General features: G+C 43.6%; 1 protein-coding gene across 1 annotated transcript in view; it reads right to left on the minus strand.

Annotated features, from left to right (window-relative positions):
- Positions 1 to 398: 398 nt before the first annotated feature.
- LOC127645597 (fibroblast growth factor 12-like) overlaps positions 399 to 13,176 on the minus strand; it is a 52,330-nt gene continuing 39,552 nt past the window's right edge. The window contains exons 5-6 of the mRNA XM_052129259.1: positions 4,054 to 4,252; positions 399 to 1,913 (exon numbers count right to left, since the gene is read on the minus strand). Of these exons, the coding sequence (XP_051985219.1) occupies positions 1,798 to 1,913; positions 4,054 to 4,252 (315 nt within the window). The 3' untranslated portion in view covers positions 399 to 1,797. The remainder of the gene's footprint in view (positions 1,914 to 4,053; positions 4,253 to 13,176) is intronic.

Consider the following 13,176-nt stretch of genomic DNA (forward strand, 5'->3'; position numbering starts at 1 on the left):
TACGTGTGTATTGTGGTGTGTTTTGTTGTTAATAAGTGTTTTGGGAGAAAATAAAATCAATGGATCCTTTTACCCTATGGAGCGTTTAGCTCTGTTGAACCCTGCTATTATCACAAGTCGTCATGAGACCCGGTTGCCCATCTGTTATAGGACAGATCATAGTCTAAGGGACCTGATTTTGGTCATGACTCAATTTTGACAAAATGTGTTTCTGAGTTTTGCAGCAGGGCAGCTTGTTTTTTGCAGTATTGTAATTTAGTAATTATATGTAAAATATAAATTTTGGTAAAAATGCTCATATAGAATCCTTAAAAAATAAGCTAAGCAAAGAAAAAGAAGGAGAAAGCTTTAAGTATCATACTTTTATTCTTAAACAATCCTAATTTCATTCTGCTTTATAATATCAATGCATATTTCATACATCTCATTAATAATAATGCATATATGATAGTGTTTCAGGTGAAAACATCTGCAAACATGAAAAATAAAGAGTTCTCTTTTGTACACAGAGAAAGGAAACAAATTACAGTTTTCTTTTCTGGAAACCCATTTTATTTGGACATTCTTGTTGCGTGCCTGTTGTTACACGATCCTTTGCATTCACACACAGTACTATCCAGTTCTCAGTTTAGTAGAAACACACTGTTTCTGATGACTCATGCGTTTAAGTCTCTTAGCTTTGTTGACTGCACCTAAGTGCTGCAGACTTGGGCACAGCTCATGGCATCTTTAGTGGAAGACTTATGAATGACAGCTTTTTTTCCTAAACAGACTTTCCCTCTGCACTTATGGGTTGATAATCCACACTCCACCTGGGCTGGTGTGAAAGTCAAACATCTAAGTCTAAGGCTTCCTGAGTTGAAAATTCTTGTTACATTTTGAGCTGAATATAATTAGAGAAACTAATTTTTCTATTATGTTTTTTGCTGCTGTTGTTGTTTGTTCATATTTGATTTAGGATTGCTTTGGTGCAGGGGAATTTGTGAATAATTCACAGGAATTTCCTACTTTCTATTTAAAGCTGTCTATTGTAAGAAAGGGTGCTTCACTCCAGCTGATGCCAAGATGTAGACTGGAGGAATTGAGTAGTGCCACGCACACACAAACATACAAACATACAGTGTACTTGTGCTGGACATATGTGCGTCAAGGCGTGCAAGATTTTCAAAGAAAGGGTTGCATGAATATTAAATCCCATAAATGAATAAGCAGCTAAATTCTCCAAGTCCTCTCCAAATGATTTCTGTAACTCTGTGCTGCCTTAAGTAAGTTGTATCATCTGATTTAACTCGGCACATATTCTATATTCACCCTCTTGACATTCCAGTCTGGTGTCCCAAAGTGCATTCACCTTTCAAGAAATACAAAACCCAAAATGCTAGGGCAGATCTCCATAATATCGAAAAACAGAAATAATAGTAATGGCATTGAGTAATTTTTATTGATGAGCGGAAAGCATGAAGCATTCACATGAAAATGAATGCATATGAGAATGTTTCAAAGCTAATTTCTCACAGCATAAATCCAAAACAAAAAATATTGTTGTGATTCAAATGACTGCCCATTGGCCTTTTTTTTTTTTTTCCTTTTTTTGTTTTGTTGCATAAAATGCGAGTTCAAATCTTGATTGGAACTGTATCCTTTTTTTTTTTTTTCCCCTTCGGTGTTCTTCTAATAGTTTTTACAGACAAGAGTTCAGTTTGTCATCTTGTTTTAGCATGTAGTACTATTCCCATGGTCGGATGCGCAAGGGCATGGGGAAGGGGCTACTGTGCCATCTCCAATGTTTGAGCCCTGCTATGTGGAGTCCTGGTTGACCGCTTTGCCTCCGTTCATTGTTGGAGTTCCTGAGCTTTTCCTAGAGCGTTGCTTCTCTTCTATCTCATGCAGTGAAGGCTCTCTATACATGCAAACTGCAACATACAAACATATCAAGAGATTAATAATCATTACTTTCGGTGACATTCATTAAGAGTAATGGTGGTATTCATGACTTATTTATGATTGATTTTACTAAAAATCTGAAAAAAAGGCCTTTTGATTTTACAAAAAAATAAATAAAAATAAGGTAAGTGGTCTCATAAAAATATATTATGTACATTTATGATTGGTTGAAAATACTCATTTGTTATAACAGCTCAGTTATAATAATTAAATTGAATACCAGTAATTCCAACCAGATCTAATCATGTTCATTCCACTTAATAAACACAAACATGAGGCTCAAAAATAAATTTTTTTTGTAAAAACAAATTCATTAATCTCCAACTATATAGTGCATTTTCCATAAGGACACAACTGCAGCATCATTTAAAAACATTTACAAAATCTTCCTCAAGTGTTTTCTCATTTACTGGTAGAGCAGCTGTATATGCTCTTTTACTGCACCCTTACAATGAAATTATTACTTACAGTGAACAATTTTTAACAATCTCTGTGACAGTTACTAATAAAACACCATCATTTAACAAAAATCACAATGGGTTAAACTTAAAACTGTAAACCCAACAAAAGCACATTGCCAAAAACAAATATTTACATCCCACATAAGCCCCAAAATCTTGCCCGGATTTACATTATTAAATATTCTGTTGCTATAGCCATAGCCACTTCCCAGAATACAGCTCAGCTGAAAAAGTTAAACAAATCTGATTGACTTTAAATAATTGAAATAAATTAGTACAAAACACAGAGAATATTCTGCATATATATATATATATATATATATATATATATATATATATATATATATATATAATAATGTGGGATAGTTCACTAAACAGTTGAGGCACTTTTATATGTGGTATTTCAGAGCAATTATTCAGAGCCTTATTCACTAACCTCCACATTTCTTTCCATGCAAACAAGCCCCCTTGCTATGTAAATTAGGCTCATTATAGGTTGCAATTCATTCACAAAAATTGCCCAGAGCAAATTACATTGCGCTATTACCAGCAGATGGTACAACTCATTTTATTTGAAAGAGATGTTTGTATACATTTTCTATCGATTATATCAGCAGAAATTCATCAAATAAGGATCTAATGATAGAGAATGGTGTTGTTAACACATTTATCAAGATGCGCAGTGAAGTTAAGCGCGCTTTCGGCATGTTAAAGAGATGATTCAGGTTTCTGGATTACAGTAGTGCAGTGATGCTCTACAGTCCAGGCAGAATGTGTCAGATAATGGTGGTATGCTGTATCCTCCATTATATAGTGCTAAGAATTGGTCCGCAAGATCATCTCATTTCATTTTCATTTTCATTTTATTCAGAGCATAATTTTATTTCATAATAATTTTTAGTGAATTCCTCCAAGAATTGTTATTAAGTCAAATGAAAAACATAATTAAAGTTAAGGAAAAAATAGAAATATGATAACGTACACTACTAAGGGCCAAATGTATTGCTTTTTTCAGTGTATTTGAGGTTTGCCTTTTACCTTTTTGATTTTTATTTATAAAATTGTAGTGTTTTATATTAAAACAAAAATATTGATAGTTAAAGTCAACATGAAATCTTAAAAATAGACTTTCCTAAAACATATTTCTGGAATTTCGTGATTCATCAGTACACAATGTTTCAAACCAATACAAATGTCTTGGTAATGACTAAAGAAATAATTTATTCAATAAAAATTTGTTAACTCATCTGAAATGACTTCCAGGCTCTTTTTTATTTCAACTCCTCCAACAAATTACTCCATTCTGGTATGCAACACAAACTTTTAACAATTCAATTAATATCCTAATGGATAAAATCAAGTCAGAAGTTTACTTCTTGTTCTGTTTCAAATTAAAATACATGAGATAACGGAAGTAAAATGGGTAGCAAACAGTTCTTCATGTTGACTTTAGCAGGAATCAGTTTAATTGAAGCGTTGCAATGCACTTGGCCAAGTAATGTGTTCTGTGTTCTTATTTGCTGAATATAATTCAATAAAAGTTTATTATTTGTATTATTTTTAAGACATTTCTAATGTCTTTTTTATATTTGGCACTGATTAGTATAACAGAATCATGCTTGAAATAAACTGCTGAGAATGACACTACCTTCAATGGGTCTCGGTACAAAGTGTGAGGAGGGCTTGGTTTTCTTTACTCGATTCCCCTTCATCACCTGACCCTCCTTGGTGAGGCCCAGGAACCAGGCTCGACCCGACTCCTGTTGACGGTACATGGTGGATGAGTAGATAACGTAGTAGTTCTCAAACACTGACTCCTTGAATTTACACTCAGGTGTGAACATCTCCTGAGGATCGAGAAGACAACATTGTGTTAATTAACTCATCCTTTGATAGGGTGGGTAGAGGAGAAAGAGAGGTCAAACATTCCAGTAACACTTTATTTTGATGGTCCCAAGTAGATATTAAACTGACTATAAGTGACTTATCAACTGGCTTGCAATAGCTAGTAAACAGTGTTTCAAAAAACATTCAGTAGACTTTCAGTAGCCTGTATATATATATCTTTTAATGACCTACTTACATTATTGTTGAGAATATTAAGTTCATTAAAAGGTCATTAATATAGATCTATATAAAGGCTACTGAAAGTCTACTGAATGTTTGTTGAAACACTGCTTACTAGCTATTGCAAGCCAGTTGATAAGTCACTTATAGTCAGTTAAATATCTACTTGGGACCATCAAAATAAAGTGTTACCAACATTCCTATCTGGGTGGTCCTCAGGGAGGCTGCCAGGAATTTTGCGGTGGATTGAAGGTCTCTGAAAAGGATGTGTTTGTGTGTGAAGGTGTTGATGTGTGTGTGTACAGAACAGCCGCTGATCTGTGGGGGTTAGACAGAGGCAGCAGGTCTTACTGTCTCTTATCTGGATCAGGTGACATGCTGTCAGGCAGCAGACGCTACACTACTAGGGAGGCTGCACAGGCAAGCATTACTTTGAGGATGCTATCCAAAACAGATGAACCAAAGACCTACATTTCACCACAATGCAGAGGTCCTTCCTGCACTTGTCCAAACCTTGACTGTACGTTTCAACACAGTTCAACCTTTAAAACTTAAAGATACGGTTGGTCAGAATATTTAGTGGGCTAAAATAAAAGTCTGTGCTAATGTCATGTATACGTGAAGTGATGCCATTTAAAGTGGTTGACAAATTATATCACCATTAACTTCTAATCTGTAACATCAAGATTTTAGTTTAAAGGAGTAGTTCACCCAAAAATGAAAATTGTCTCATCATTTACTCATGCCATCCCATCCCAACTTTCTTTCTTCTGCTGAACACAAACAAAGATTTTTAGAAGTATATCTCAGCTCTGTAGGGTCTATACAGAGCATGTGAACTCTGAATCTACAAATTAGTACATAAAGGCAGCATAATAGTAATTCATACAACTCCAGTGGTTAAATATTATATCACTTCTGAAGACATGGATTTAACCACTGGAGTCTTATGGATTATTTCTATGCTGCCTTTATGTGCTTTTTGGAGTTTCAAAGTTCTGGCCACCATTCATATGCATTGAATGGACCAACAGAGCTGAGATACCAGAAGAAAGTCATACACATCTGGGATGGCATGAGGGTAATGATGAGAGTATTTTCATTTTTGGTTGAACAACAGTATCCCTTTAATGCATTTAATGCATTTTTTCATTATGAATAATATAAATAGCAGAAAAAATTTAGAGCTTTTTTTTTTTGTCATTTTGTTCGTTTTTGTTTTACATTTTTTAAAATCCTAAAACTTTGTTTATTTCTGTAACAATCTAGACACAAACAGGCAGAGACGATGACAAAGTGGAGATGAACCCAAGTGCAGTTTATTCTGAGAACGTGAAACCAGGATCCCGAACTATAAATGTGAAGGAGACAAAACAAGAAACCAAGGACCAAACTAATAATGACAAAACAGGACACAACATGAAATAACTAAGGCAAGGGCTAAGGCTAAGGCTGGACAGGACTGAAACAAAACTACAAGGTACATGGATACAGACTGGACTAAACTTAGGCTAGACAACAAAGTTACATGCACACAGGTGAGACTAAACTATGGGTGAACGAGGTTACACAAATACAGGCTAGACTAAACTATGGAAGGGTAACAAGTACAAAGGCTAGATTAGACTATGGCAGAACAACAAGGTGACATAAACACAAAGCCTAGATTAAGGCAGAAAGACAAGGTTACAAGAACAATACCTGACAAGTTACAAAGGCAAACATGAGGGTTTAAATACAAAAGACATGGGTGACAAAGGCCAGTAAACAAACAGAACTCTAAAACAAGATAACAAGACAATTAACTAAAACCAATGACAAACTAGAACTGAATCAAAGTAACCAAACAATAAACCAATGAAAATGTATCAGTTACCTAGGGAACGAGTATTGCGTAAGCTAGCTTACGCTACGGGAAAGATTAATCTTTTCTGAGATATTGAAGCCAAAAAATTATCCTTAATTTTGTATCCATTGTCAACGCAGTGCGGCAGCTGCAGACCTTGAGCGGGCTAGCTAGCGAGCTCATTGGTTGCTCTGCAGCAACTGCTGCAGCCTATAGACGAGCTTGGGCGAACTCGCATCCAATGAGAGGCGTCCGCGCGCTCACTGCATCAAAGCCCGCCAAAATGGCCGTGACTAGAGTGCATATAAGCGTAGTTCGTAGGCTGGAACCCTGGTTTTCATTGACTGAAGCGAAAAGTCGCTCGTGGCGCGAGCACGGCCGGCTACGCAATACTCGTTCCCTCATCTAGAGAGAACCGAGGTTACGTTAGGTAACCGATACGTTCTCTTACGAGAGGTTCTCTCGTATTGCGTAAGCTAGCTTACGGGAACCCATTGTCAACGCCGTGCGCGCCAAGCATCCACTGTATGAGCCCCAGGGAATTAAGGGGGACCCGGGAGCCCTTATGAGTGGGGAAATAAGATTTGGCCGGCAAGAATGCGGGTCAGTGTTTGTGTAATATACAAGGCCGGATTTACCACCGGGCCGATTGGGCCGGTGCCCGGGGGCCTCCGACCTCTAGGGGGCCTCCAAGACCCCACTAACTGTGTGGCCTCATCCTTTTTTGTAATTTTTTTATTAGTAATAAATTAAATTAAAATTCATGAATGCGTGTGTAATTGTGCGTATGTGTGTTAACAATAATTTATTTACACGCAAAAAAGTATCATGATCAGTTTTTCGGCTGTGTCGGATGATGACGAGTCAGGTTACCGCGGAAACTGTTGATAGCGGCAAAACAGGCGGTAGAAGATAGTGTGAAAAACAGAGAGTTGAGGACATCGAAAAAAACAAACAAAATGGATAAAAAACGGTGGAGCAGCGGAGCCACAAAACGTAAAGCTAAAAAGGAGAAGGATAGCAGAGAGGTTTTAATTAGGAGTAATATTCCAGCCATCTCTACTTTTTCAAAAGTCGGCTCGACGAAAATAAAGAGCCTGGCGGCGCCGGCGGTGATGCTGAGTTTAGCACAATATCCAGCTTTGCTATTTTAGATGAACCTGAGCATCAGCACCAGCACGACAAGACAGAGAACCCCAGCCCGCCTGGAGTGACAGACACCTATTCAAATGCCTCCCCACCACCACAGTCTCCGACTCCGCTTGAGACCGAAACCGAAGCAGGTGCTGAAGGCGGCAGAGACCCGGCGGTGACGTGCATTACCAGTTTGACCGCCTCAAAATGTAGGCATATCTATTACCTTTTCCCCTTATTAAAAACCCTGATTATTAGATGCCCGGATCTAGGGAATTGGTTGATGAAACATTGATTAAAATTAGGATTTAAATGAATACAAAACGAAATTCACTTTAAAGAAAGGCTTTGTGCTTTCTGTTTGAGGTCTCTGTGAAAACGTTTTAAAGCATTCTTTACTTTTAGTGCCGCTTTCAGAGCGGTCACGTCCGTAACATTTTTTTCCTCATAAATGCGAACACGAAAAATAAAATAAAATGAATATTTTATTCTGTGGAGACTGTCAATCCTTCTTCGTCCGGTGCCGGTGGGTACTACTTTTGATTTGCGCAGTGTAATTCACTGAATTGATTGCTCTGCTACCAGCCTCTGTCACGTTACAACCTAGTATATCGTTGATCATCTGTTTCTCCGTAAAAAAACAGACTGTACAGACATGACTATAGTTATTCTTAGTTATGTTATTAGCCTGTATTTTCATAGATTTTAATCTGCTTTTATTCCAATAAATTCTGTTGATTTTGTTCTGTGATAGTTTCCATTTTGTCTTTTGTTTTATAGATATTTATAGATCTCTTTTGCTGTCACAGTTAACATCACAAGAAATGGAGTTGGTGTTTTTGTTTTTAACTAAAGAAAAAGGAGGAAAGGAAAAAGAAAAAGAGGAGAGGAGGAGGAGGGGCCTCCAAGATTTTGTGCCCAGGGGCCTCTGCTTCCTAAATCCGTGCCTGGTAATATATAAGCACATAGTGGGAAGGGAACGACAGAGCGGCGGTGCCGGTCTGTGTGGAATGTGTCCCATCTGTGCAGCTCACCAGGGGAGCTGTAGCGTATTAAACCGCTAGTAGTTTTGCCTGCAGAGCGGGCACTTCCATATTGTAAAATCTGACAAATGTGGAGGGGGAAGTCCATCCCGCTGCCACACATATGTCGTGAATGGGAATCCCGCTGGACCATGCCCACGAGGATGCCATGCCTCTAGTGGAGTGAGCCCTAATGCCCAACGGGCATGGCAGGTCTTTTGACGCGTATGCAGCAGCAATAGCGTCCACTATCCATCTAGATAGTGTCTGTTTCGAGGCGGCGAGACCTTTGGTGCACCCTCCGAAACGAAAAGCTGCTCAGAGCGTCTGAAAGCGGCGGAGCGCGCGGTATACAATCTCAGTGCTCTGACTGGGCAAAGGAGATTGGCGTCGCGTTCGCTATCGGATGCTGGCAGCGCCGATAGGGAAATGACTGCATTACCTGTGGCAATAGCGAGACGGGGGGGAAGGCGTAAAGCGGGCGTCTGGGCCAGTCCTGGGCCAGCGCGTCCTCGCTTTTCGAGAAAAATATCGGGCAGTGAGAGTTCTCTTCTGACGCAAAGAGGTCTATCTCTGCTCTGCCGAATAGGTGCCATAACGTCTGGACTGTTTGAGCGTGCAGGGACCATTCCCCTGGGGGAATATTGTCTCTGGACAGTCTGTCTGGGCCGTTGTTCAGGTGGCCTGGCACGTGCGTCGCCCTCAGCGAGCGCAGGTGGCACTGGGACCAACTCAGTATGCGTTCCGTCAGATGGAAGAGGTTCCTGGATCTGACACCGCCCTGACGGTTTAGGTAGGGTACCACAGATCTGTTGTCCGAACGGACCAGGACGTGGTGACCCTGAATGACCGGGAGAAAGCGCACGAGCGCGTACTCGACCGCTATCATTTCCAGACAATTTATGTGAAGGAGCTTTTTCTGAACTGACCATAGGCCGAAAACCGGAGAGCCCTCGCAGACCGCGCCCCAACCCGTGTTGGACGCGTCTGTCGAGATGACTTTTCGGCGAGATACAGCTCCCATTGTCACTCCCCGCTGATACCACTCGGCCACTGTCCAAGGCTGCAGAGCTGAAATACAGGTCTGAGTCACCTTGATGGGCTGGCGGCCTGTGGCCCAAGCCCGGCGAGACGCGCGGGTGTTTAGCCAATGCTGAAGCGGGCGCATGTGCAGTAAACCCAGCTGAAGTACTCCTGCGGCTGAGGCCATGTAACCTAGCACTGTCTGGAATTTCTTCAGAGGCGTGAGGCTGTTCATCTGAAAAGATGCGGCTAGTCGCTGAACACGGCACGCGCGCTGTGTAGATAAGCGAGCCGTCATTGCCACGGAGTCTAGTTCTATCCCAAGGAAGGAAATTGTCTGACTGGGCTGTAGTGAGCTCTTGGTCCAATTGACTGCAAGACCCAAACTGTTCAGATGGCTGAGGAGAACTGATCTGTGAGACAGAAGCTCCATATGTGACTGTGCCATAATCAGCCAGTCGTCCAAATAGTTCAGAATTCGGAAACCCTGACTCCGCAGGGGTGCGAGCGCCGCATCCATGCACTTCGTGAAAGTACGGGGTGCTAAGGACAGGCCGAACGGAAGGACGGTGTATTGATAAACCTGGCCGTCGAAGGCGAATCTCAAGAATGGCCTGTGACGGGGATTTATCTGAATCTGAAAGTATGCATCTTTCAGATCGAGAGAAATAAACCAGTCCCCCTGGCGCACATGCGCGAGGAGTTTCCTGATTGTAAGCATTTTGAACGGTCTTTTTGCAAGCACCTTGTTCAAAACCCTGAGATCTAATATGGGTCTGAGGCCGCCGTCTTTCTTGGGAACAAGAAAATAATGGCTGTAAAGCCCCGACTCGCTCAGAGAGGGTGGCACTTTTTCTATGGCCCTTTTGCACAGAAGGCTTGCTATTTCTGAACGAAGCATGCACGCTGCTTCTGTGTTCACAGTGGTTTCGAGCCGCGCTCTGAAGCGAGGAGGGCGGCGATCGAATTGTAGCAAATAGCCCTGTTGTATTGTGCTTAACACCCACTTGGATATTCCTGGAATAGCTTCCCACGCTTTGAAGCGTAACGGTGGGTGAATGGCCAATTCGCTCTGATTGCCGCACACAGAGCGCTGAACAAAATGTGTGAGCGCGTTTAGTGTGTTTATGCATGCTTGCTCGCAGACAGCATGAACAGGCTGTTTTGTGAGTGACTTCCCGATTGGAATGAATGGGGAAAGAGTCACATCTGTTACGTGATGCGCAAGCATAGTCATGGTCATGCTAAATTCACCACTGCAGTAGCCTGAGAGAAGGGGACTGACAGGGGGCGAAGCTTTGACGGTGGTCCGGCTGCGGCGGGACTGAGCCGTCGTTTGTTCAACACAGTTAGGAAGACTTCGGCTGCTCGGGTTTCAGCGTTACCTTAGATCGAGGCCCGCGGGGGGGGCGGCGGTCTGTGGCGGCTGTCTGAGCGCAATCGAGGGCGGCCGCCCTGTCGACGCTGAGAAGTCTGAGTTTGTTGAACTGGGCGCTGTGAAGAGGCTCTGTGCAGGAGGCTGATCACGTGAGCGGCCTGCAGAGGAGCTAGCGCGACGCGGCAGGAAGAGGTTCATGGCTTGGGTGGCTTTCTGGACTTCTGAGAAGCGGTCAACGATGCCACTCACCGCGGAGCCGAAGAGACCGGTCGGAGAGAGCGGTGCGTTGAGGAACGTGGAGCGCTCTGCTTCTCCCATGTCGGCTAGTGTTAGCCACAAGTGTCTCTCGGTCACAGTCAGTGAGGCCATGCACTTCCCTAGAGCTTGGGCTGCAGCTTTGGTAGCGTGAAGGGCGAGGTCTGTCGCGCTTCGTAGATCAGTAACAGCCTCTGGGTGCCTGCCTTACTCATCCCACTCCCAAAGAAGGTCCGCTTGTAGGATCTGTAAAACGGCCATTGAGTGCAGAGCAGATGCGGCTTGGCCGGCGGCGGAATAGGCGTGGGCCAACATAGGCGGAAGTCGCTCTGCAGGCCTTAGACGGGAGCACAGGCTTGGAACGCCATCTCGCGGAGGGCGGACAAAGGTGTGCTGCTACCGAGTCCTCGACCGGGGGGATGGAGGAGTAGCCTCTCTCAGTGGTGCCGTCCACCGACGCGAGAGAGGTGGAGACGGGGGAACGGGACCTGGCTGAAAATGGAGCGTCCACGACTTTGCAAGCTCCGTGTGTAATTCCGGCAGGAAGGGAGCGGCCCGGGCCACGGGTGTAGAGCGGCGATGGCTTTGAAGAAAGCAGCCGTCGAGTCTGTTGGGTGCCTGCTCAGGGGGCGGTGACCACTCGAGCCCGAGGCGGTCGACGGCCTCTGTGAGGAGGCGTGTTAACTCCCCTTCGACTCCGGCGCGGGTCCTGCTGGATTCCTGGGCCGAGGAGGAGGCTTGGGAGCCTGACCACTCCTCGCTGTCGAAGCCATGATGGAACAGCGGCCCTTATCCTCCACCTCGTCATCCGAGATGGCAGCAGTGTGGCCGCTCGGCGGCAACTGCGGCGTCCGGGGCGGGGAGGGTGAAAGCGATGCTTCGAGGGAGAGGCTCCGGCAAGGCAGTCGCTTCAACCACAGTTTCCGGCAGCCTTTGTGAGCGGCGCTTCTTCCTGCACGGCTGAAGGTAAGGCGCGTGGCGGTTTCTGCTTTGAGCGCTCGAGTCGAGCCCGCAGGGTTGACATCGGTAGCTCCTCGCAGAAATCGCATCCGCCCTCAGTGAGGGCGAGCTCTGCGTGCCCCAGTCCCAGGCAGAGAGCGCAGATGATGTGGCGGTCTCCTGTGCTGAGAAGGGCGCGACATGAGGCGCAAGTGGAGCGAGGCATCTTGAAAAAGATGCTCGTACTCTTTTGTGAATAGTTCGTGAGAACTAGCTTGCTGAATAAAAGGATACGTCGTCGGATGGCATAGCTCGCAGGATGGCTGAAGGTGGCTGGGACGGCCGGCTTCTTCTAGCGCTGTCCACGCTTGCTTGATGCCCCTCGAACGGCGACGCGGCTTCCAGGTCAGCGATGCGAAGAGCTTCGCTGAAGAGATGAAAATCAGGGTTCCAGCCTACAAACTACGCTTATATGCACTCTAGTTACGCCCATTTTGGCGGGCTTTGATGCAGTGAGCGCGCGGACGCCTCTCATTGGATGCGAGTTCGCCCAAGCTCGTCTATAGGCTGCAGCAGTTGCCGCAGAGCAACCAATGAGCTCGCTAGCTAGCCCGCTCAAGGTCTACAGCTGCCGCACTGCGTTGACAATGGATACAAAATTAAGGATAATTTTTTGGCTTCAATATCTCAGAAAAGATGAATCTTTCCCATAGCGTAAGCTAGCTTACGCAATATGAGAGAACCTCTCGTAAGAGAACCGGACACATGAACAAGGGAAAACAGGAATTGACAAGACTAGGAAACAGGAACTAAACAGGAAATTTCAAAATAAAAGCACAAAAACAAAAGTCAAATGAGAATGTTACAATTTCTAGGTTTAAATGAAATCCCCCCCCCCCCTTCAAACAGTCTCATAACAACTCATATGTATTAGTAGTAGTAATAATTTATATGAGATGGCAAAATCGTAAGATAGTCAAACGTATGACTTGGCTTGTGTGAAAAGGTATGGGCTTTATTCCCATAGAGACCAACCAATCAATAAGCAACATTTCAAATCGATACAATACATCCATCATATTTCATCTAGCCCCATTTCCAACACAT

This window comes from Xyrauchen texanus, chromosome 6, assembly GCF_025860055.1.
Source record: "Xyrauchen texanus isolate HMW12.3.18 chromosome 6, RBS_HiC_50CHRs, whole genome shotgun sequence".
Lineage (NCBI taxonomy): Eukaryota > Metazoa > Chordata > Actinopteri > Cypriniformes > Catostomidae > Xyrauchen > Xyrauchen texanus.